The sequence below is a fragment of the Vanessa cardui genome, chromosome 5, assembly GCF_905220365.1.
Source record: "Vanessa cardui chromosome 5, ilVanCard2.1, whole genome shotgun sequence".
Lineage (NCBI taxonomy): Eukaryota > Metazoa > Arthropoda > Insecta > Lepidoptera > Nymphalidae > Vanessa > Vanessa cardui.
Genome location: NC_061127.1, coordinates 11,767,643 through 11,776,785, shown reverse-complemented (window position 1 = coordinate 11,776,785; position 9,143 = coordinate 11,767,643). Strand labels below are relative to the sequence as shown.

Genomic DNA, 9,143 nt, shown 5'->3' with positions numbered 1-9,143 from the left:
CTACTTAGCCGTTACTCGGACGAAAACATTCCTTGAATAAAAATATCCGAGAAACTCGCTGAGATAATCTTTGGAGATGCATCGAGTTCATTCATTATATTTTCAAAGGGGAGTGAGGTTTGATCTTGCTATTACAAACACATTATGATTTGACAGTTTTATGAATAGAGGTCTCGGTATAAATTAATTAGTACGCTTCGATATTTGAGGTGAATCATTTGTATGTTTTCCATTGATTGTTAAGCCTTTTCGCCAACGCTATTCATTCTCAAGGGACTAGTCTCCCTTGAGAATGAATACTCCTGTATACTCCTACTGTGTAGAAAATGTAATAGTATACAAATATTTGCTATAGCAGCTCATTCTCCGTTCCCCCTACTCCCATAAAACCATGGAGAAAGGTAAATCTGATGCAACTGGATACTGTAAAGGTTCAAGCATTTTTAAAAGCACACGTGTGTAAACACTGCCAATTTTCAGACTTGGAGCTATTTTTGAGAATTTTTCAACAGATATTGACGTAAATTTTTATGTATCTGATCCAAAGTTTTATTGTAGAAACTAGATTTTTTAAAATCAGTTTTTTCACTGGAAACCATCAGTGAGCTTCCGAGGAGAAACTGGGCTTATGTGGAATTTTTACCGACTAAATTCAATACAATGCCCGTCTTCGGCAATGATAAAGATGCCATGAAATCGCGTTGCTCATAAAGTGGCTAATACAGCAACGATAAAGTCAATTGACCTACACACATGGATAAATAATATATTCATACATACAAACATTGTTCAATTTCGTGAAGTTTGATAAGCGACCTTAAGTCTATTCAATGATTTATAAACTGATCCCTTAATTAATTAATGTTAATTTATATCATTCTTAATGGTTGATTCGAAAATGACTATTGACGTTATTGTTTAGCGTTAGAATAGTAACTAATTTGTGTATTTCATATTATGCATATCGATCAAGATATAATCAAATCAGCAACTAAATAATTAAAAACAACATTGATAATTTTCCATATCAAAATGCAACATGTAAATACTTTTATCAAACGAGGTTAAATACGATATTTTATCAAATATGACGGCAACGAACTCCTTACACAGTGAACTGTTATCAAGTTCGGATGATGGATGATGTACGATCCTTGCAAATGTGTGCTGATACATTATTTATCGAAACTGCTTCGTTTAACACTTAACACGTTCGCCCTGCATTTTGTTTTGTTTTATTTTTTATTTGAATACATTTTAAAAATGCATTACATTTTATGTACATTTTTAACAGAAATATAGCATTGTATGTCTTTATTTAATTTGTATATCAAATATTTAATATAAGCTTTTGTTTTAATAAGTAATCCAGCATTATAAAAAATAAAACGAGACTAAGGCATAACGAAATTGACTCTTCTCTGACATTTAGTTTGGTATATTTATTTAGGTGCTGCAAATATTCTATTAAAACTAACTAATATATAAGTAATACATAAAAATGTATAAAAGTATATTAAAGCGGGCTTATCACTAATTCTGTCTTTTAAGGCAATATACAAAAACCAACCGAGATTTTGATAATATTAAGTTAAAGGAAATGAGAAGTTCTGATTTATATTTTATCTACATGAATATATTAACATGCGAAAGTGTCTTAATATAGTTTATTATCATTATTATTACGTTGTATAAAACGAAGTCGCTTACCGCTGTCTTTCCCTATGTATGCTTAGATCTTTAAAATTACAGAACGGAACTTATGGGCGTTTTTTAAATTAGACAGATTGATTCCAGTGCAAGGTTTATATGTATAACAAAACAACAAATAAACAACAACAGCCTGTAAATTCCCACTGCTGGGCTAAAGGCCTACTCTCCCTTTGAGGAGAAAGGTTTGGAACATATTCCACCACGCTGTTCCAATGCGGGTTGGTGGAATACACATGGGGCAGAATTTCTAAGAAATTTGTCACAAGCAGGTTTCCTCACGATGTTTTCCTTCACCGCTGAGCACGAGATGAATTATAAAGACAAATTAAGCACATGAATCAGCGGTGCTTGCCTGGGTTTGAACCCGCAATCATCGGTTAAGATGCACGCGTTCTAACCACTGGGCCATCTCGACTTCTTCGAGCGCACAGTTATATGTATAATGCAGTAGAATAACCTTGATAATAAATTTAGAGGTTTCTAAAGTCATGAGGTAAATAAAAAAGAATTTGCGATTACATTACAAACGGACTTGACTGAACCCTACGACAGATCATATTATGTACACCTTAAAAAGGTCTTCGAAAAATTCCACGATAGTATCCGTCTACCTCTTAGAAATAACCCAAAATAACTGTTTTTAATCTTTTACTTTTTACGAGAAATATTTTTAAAAAGATTTATAACGAGGACATAGCGGTTTGTATTGTATTATGTTTCAAAAACTGTGTAACGTTGTAAGACATTCTGTAGTATATCTAGTATCAGCATCGCACTTGATTGAGAAAGATGAAACGAAAAAGTAATAAAAATAATTGTAAAGTATTCTCGTATTGTTTTTTGATAGATATACTGTAGGGTTTTATTGGCCGACACCGACTCCAAATATAACAATAATTATAACTACATGATATAATCGTTAATCGACTTTTAAGTAGTCTAATATTTTTCATTTCATTTAACTTAGGAAGACTCTAAAAAATATGTTGAATACGCAATTATTTTTATTACTTTTTCGTGCATATTCATTTGTTTTAAAATAGTGTTTTGTTTGAAGTCGGTTTTTCTTTTTGTTAAAATATTATTTATTTTTTGATTTTAAGTGAAGCTGATGTTGACTAACTATTTTTTTTAATATGGATAGATTAAGCGTTCCGTTTATATGAGTCAGAAACTACTTCGAGGACAATTTCAAAGGAAACTTGCGAATAAAGCAAAAATAGACTTTCGAAAATGCGGATTTAATACGTCAATCGGCGTGAACTACAAGGATCCCTCGAAAGAGCTGTAATCGAACTCAGCAAAAAAACTTTGAAAAAGACCAACTATATTTCGTACATCATATGACATCACATCACATACACAAAATTTGATTAAAGATAGTAAGAAATTCTGCCCCATATCGCACCCTAACTGCGAGCCGTATAGGAGTTCCATCACTACATAATATAAAACAAAGTCGCTTTCTCTGTCCCTATATCTTTAAATCTACGCAACGGATTTTGATGCGGTTTTTTTTAAAAGATAGTGTGATTCAAGGGGAAGGTTTGTGTATATAATACATGAACAATATAGTAAAGAAACACTGACAATTTTAGATGTTTGCGATGTGATGTCGTATATAAACAAATTCTGTAGTATATTTAGTATCAGTATTGCACCCGTGCGAAGCCGGGGTGGGTAGCTAGTTGATTATAATATTCGACTATGATAATTACATAAACATAACCACATTACGGAAGGTGACTCAAATATCCAAATAACCTATAAATAAAAGATTCGACCGAGTATCGCTAACGTGCTCCTCAGAATTGTTCCGTTCCCTTCCGTTCCGTTACTTTGTCATGGATCCTGTACTCAGAACCTTACCAAACTTTCACCAAATTACCCTTGAAGTATATATTTTATAATAAAAAAAGAATTATCAAAATTGGTTAACGTGATTTTCAGTTATTCACCTATTTGTCGCGCATATACATAACGCAAATTTAAGACTTATGTCGTTTTCACATGGATACCATCATCGGAAAAAAAAAATGGGACCCCACGGGAAGCACTACCTTTCAAACAAAAAAAAATTATCAAAATCGGTCCACCCAGCGAAAAGTTATGAGGTAACAAACATAAAAATTTATGTAAAATATTTTTTTAGGTTTTTTGAATTTAACTTGATCTATTTTTGTGTTTTGATTATATTTTATTACAAAAAACTGTAAAACATAATTAATGATTCGCAATATATAATATAAAAGTCTAAAGTGAATTATAATCTTTATAACATATAAACTAACTGGTATTTTGAAAATACTTTAAACTACATACATTGTTGCCATCTTATTCACAAAAAAGTATAACAGATACCACATGAATTAACTCCCCGGAAATATTTACTTTAATAACTAAAACAATTATGATTATTCACAAGCATATTATTCAGGTAATACAAGTCATTATGAGAAAAAAACAAATGCACATCGCATTAATTGCTTTGAAATCACATAAGTATCACAAGACAATTGCTCTTAACACAGACTTCTCAGGACCCACTTTTTTGTTTTCAAAGTTCAATGCCCTGTCTATCTGCCATTCTCTTAACGTCTTAACTTCTGTACCGGGCACGATATTATCATCAATGTACTTCGCTTTATATAATTCTGTTCTGAAAGTATCGAGCTGTTCCTTAATGTAGGTAACTGGTACTTTTGATATTGCGAGTAATCTCGGTTTATTGCTCTTAACCTTTACGTTATTCGATTCGTATAGTTCGTATATCAGAAACTTGGCATGTGGACTTGGTTTTCTTAGGAATACTGCGTAGTCGTTTCCCACGTGGAGGAAACCTTCCAGATCGTGTTCAGATTTGAATCCGTCCAGGAATAGAAATAGCTTATGCAAGCGTACTGCATACATCTGCCCGATGTTTATTAAAAAAATTGCGAAATATACTTCCTGAAAAATATAAGTTTATTATTATTTTTTCTAGTTTGACGTTTTATTGGTCTATGGCACATCTACGCCACTTTACCTAAACCTATGTATATCAATACAAGTGAATCAATGACGGCTCAGGAGAATCGGATGTCATTGGACTGCCAACAATAAGATTAAAGTCCTTTATGTCTTTGAATAACTGTCTGATTCTACGAAATCCAAAATTGTATCAACATATTAATCTAATAAATCGGTACTTTTAATGTAAAAATTACTCAATGTAAAAGAGTCACTTGTTGGAAAAGGTTTTTTTTTTATTATTATTATTATTCTGTAATTTGCATTCAAAAATGATTACTTTTTACGTAATTCTGTCTCTGTTCGCATTAAAATTAAAATACTTGCTGAAATATTACCTTAACACGTGCCTTTGAGTGTGAACGTGGAAGTTTTGGCAAATGATGAAATTAAGCCTAACACTTTTGTAAGAAATAATTGCAATTTGCCTTAATTGAAAGAATGTTTACAAAACTCGTGGGGTAAAATTTAGGCTTGGACCAATCAAATCGTTGCTTAAAATACCTCGAGGCAATCACCATCATGTGTATGATCACCATCACGCATTGGGCGAGTGATCATTACCTCTAAGCTTTCATATAAGGAGCTGAGATGTCCCAGTGGTTAGAACGCGTGCATCTTAACCGATGTTTTCGGGTTCAAACCCAGGCAAGCACCACTCTATATATGTACTTAATTTGTGTTTATAATTCATCTCGTGCTCGGCGGTGAAGGAAAACATCGTGAGGAAACCTGCATGTGTCTAATTTCATTGAAATTCTGCCGCATGTGCATTCCACCAACCCGCATTGGAACAGCGTGGTGGAATATGTTCAAAACCCTCTCCTTAATGGGAGAGGAGGCCTTATCCCAGCAGCCGGAAATTTACAGGCTGTTACTTTACTACTTTTTCATATAAGTGCCCTTATCCCAGTATTGGTATATACTGCCTTAATATGTATTAGTACAAGAACAGATTTCGATTTTGGCTAAACTCAAATTGCACATCGTAACTTCATATCAAATGGGAACGACGCCAAATGCTGTAAGATCGTAAAATCTGTAATTTCGAAGGTATTTTCTTCAAATTCATGTTTCAAAGTAATTTATGATACTTCGCATATTACATTCATAATATTTGAACGTATTGAAATATTATAAAGATTTAAAGAAGCTTCTAAACACTACTCGTGTGTGAAAACGATGCTAATCTTAATAATAAATAATGTTACTGGAATAAAATACTAAACCAATATACGTAAATCTACTAAAGATGCAACACATTTAGAATAAGGTTTTATTTAAATATAAGGCAATACATTTCGCAGTTTCATTTGCTTTAAATTTTTAACTATTAATGTGACAAGTGTGAGCGTTTCCGTTTGAATCATTCGACAAAATCACAATCAAAATATCTTTATTCGAGTAGGCTTTTAAGCACATTTGAATCGTCATTTAACAAATTTATTAAGTGAAGCTACCACCGATTTAGAAAGTAGATTCTACTGAGCCGGCAAGAAGAGCAGTAGTTACTCTTTTTTAACATTAATAAATATAGTCAAAATACATACTACAGTGAACAATGTCACGTGATAGATGATCTAACGACATTTACGATTTTACGTTTAAATTTATACTTAGATTATGACATTTAAAAAACTTACTTATCGCACACAAACCGTCACGACTATTTTACTTATTGAGGTTTGAGTTAAAATAAGTAGCCCATATCCTCCCTCCCAGAGAGTCAAAGTATTCCCATATATCGAATCTGTTCAGTAGTTTAATCGTTAAGAGGTAAAAGACAGAGTTATTGTTTTTTTTTAAGTTATAGGACGAGCATATGGGTCACCTGATTGTGTCACCATCACCCATAGACAATTACGCTGTAAGAAATATTAACTATTCCTTTTTTTTTTACATTACATCGTCAATATGCCACCAACCTTGGGAACTAAGATATTACGTCCCTTGTGCCTGTAGTTACACTGGCTTACTCACCCCTCAAATCGGAACACAGCAATACTGAGTACTGTTATTTGGCTGTAGAATAATTGCTGAGTGGGTGGTATATACCCAGACGGGCTTGCACAAAGACTTACCACCAAAAAATTGGCCCATTTATAATTCACCTAACGTTTTACAATTAAAACTATTAAATAGTATAAGAAAATACTAATACATTATTCGAATATTATGAGCATAAATTTATAAGCTAAAGTTATCGCTTTCATATTTATTTTTATTATGTTATGTATTCTATTAAAAAAAAACTGACGTACTAATGTAAAAAAAGATGCGGATTATTTAATATATGTAAATAATTTTATAAAACGAATTCAGTGACCTAAATAATGAAAACCAACGTTAAAATCTATTGCCTTTTAAAATTTAGCTTCCACACAAAATATAAAACGTATTTGATAAAATGTTAACAAAACCAAAGAGTCGTATTTGCTCGCACATTATGTGGTACATACGTCACTATACACCAACGTTAGTCTTTTAAAAATGTATCGTTTAAAACATCAATTTTCACTGTCCGATATTCATGTTTAAATACTAACATGGACATACCCAATTCATGACGTCACGTTACAAAATTAACTTTTAATAAAATATTATTTCGGCCGTTGAATTGTGTAGCCGTGCATCAAACCGCTTATGAATATTCAGCATTTAACTCCGCGCCAAATAAAAATCAGCCGATATTCTTTTATTTTTACGAGGCTCTAAAAATTTAATGTGTCAAACTCGCAGTTTTATTGTTGAATGCAATACACGGAGAGAAACTATGCATTCTGAATGTTTGTTTTATACGTTTACGGATTTCATTTCGAAAACTAAACATTTGTTTCATTGTATTTTATGACAGTTGAGTGTTCCGTAACAAATAACTTTGTACAAGTAGATTTGATTGGTTAATCGTATATAATACTTAACTACAATTTCAGAAACTAAATTGAACGAGATGGGCTACTCAGTGGACAGGCGACACCTGTATATATTCATCTCGAGGTCGGCGGTGAAGAAAAACATCGTCACGAAAACTGCCTGTGTCTTATTTCAACGCAATTCTTGGCAGAATAGCATTGAAATAAGACACATGTGAATCTACCAACCCGCACTGGAGCAGCGTGGTGCAATATTCTCCAAACCTTTTCCTCAGTGGGAGAGGGCCTTAGTCTAGCAGTGGGGAATTGACAGGCTGTTTTTGTTGTATAATCCTAAAGCGCCACCATCCTTGGGAACTAATATACACTAGCTCACTCGCCTTTCAAACCATAACACAACGGTATTTTTGCTTAGCGGTAGATTATATATTACGTATGTACATTAAAAAAATATATAATTTTAACTTTTTTTTAAATTGTATAAAACGTCACAAAAGTGTCAATTCGCTAAAATCCGAGCGGTTAGTTCTTTTCCCACTTCCCATATATCAGTGTTGCTAGCCGATGCCTCGATTTGGTATTGTCTAAAATTTTAATTAATAAAATAAATATGTTTTAACTTACAGGTTGAAGTGAAACAATTATTAAAATTAGATTTTAATATTAATATAAGCGAACGTTCGTTCGCTGTATTTGATTGGAAGACAATTGGAATAGATGTTATTGATGAGAATAAGACCTATTTCTTTTGGCGAACGAAGGGAACGTTGAACGTTCAAGTTATTCTTGATGCAGTATGCCGTGACAGCAAATGACATGACGTTATGTTGTCACGCCACAATCCAGTAAATACTTATAATACAGTAAAATAATAATAATAATAATAAATAACTTTATTGCACACATAATACAATCAAAGAAAATCACACAGATACAGCAAGAAGCAAACTTAACACTAACATACAAAGCGTGCAAAGGGCGGTCTTATCACTGAACAGTGATCTCTACCAGATGACCCTAAAGAAAGAAGCTTGCAAACTCAACGGGCTAGTGCAAAATAAATCACAACAAAGCAATATAAATACACAATAAATATACATACATACATAAATACATACATACATACATAACAACTATATATACATACACGTATAAGATACATACATATATAAAATAAATAAATAAAGTAAATGATATTGATAATAATTATGATTAACAAGATATAACACACATACTACCTACAATTAATCACATAATTCATGTACCTAATACCTCCAAAAATAAAATAAAAGTTATGTTAAAAATACATTTATTTTACTAAGACACCCAATTCGGCAGCGCAAGAAAACTTTGTTCGATCGCTTCACGAGTCATATACCACCCGTACCAAGGAAGCCAGATTTGCGTTAAGGCTTCTGTTTTCCGTATTTGTTCCGGAAAGCTCTTAAAAAGAAAGAATTTCCTATCTAAGCAAGATAACACATAGCGCCGTTTATCGTCAGTCATTTTACAAAATCGGTAATTTTGCGTGATATTGCTCATTTATAA

At 32.5% G+C, this 9,143-nt stretch overlaps 1 protein-coding gene across 1 annotated transcript; it reads right to left on the bottom strand.

The window, feature by feature from the left end:
• Positions 1-4,132: 4,132 nt before the first annotated feature.
• On the bottom strand, positions 4,133-7,426 carry LOC124530129. Its single transcript, XM_047104131.1, has 2 exons — positions 7,279-7,426; positions 4,133-4,662 (listed from the first exon to the last, which is right to left on the bottom strand). The coding sequence occupies exons 1-2, from the start codon at positions 7,285-7,287 to the stop codon at positions 4,219-4,221; spliced, it is 453 nt and encodes a 150-aa protein (XP_046960087.1). The 5' UTR covers positions 7,288-7,426; the 3' UTR covers positions 4,133-4,218.
• Positions 7,427-9,143: the final 1,717 nt, after the last annotated feature.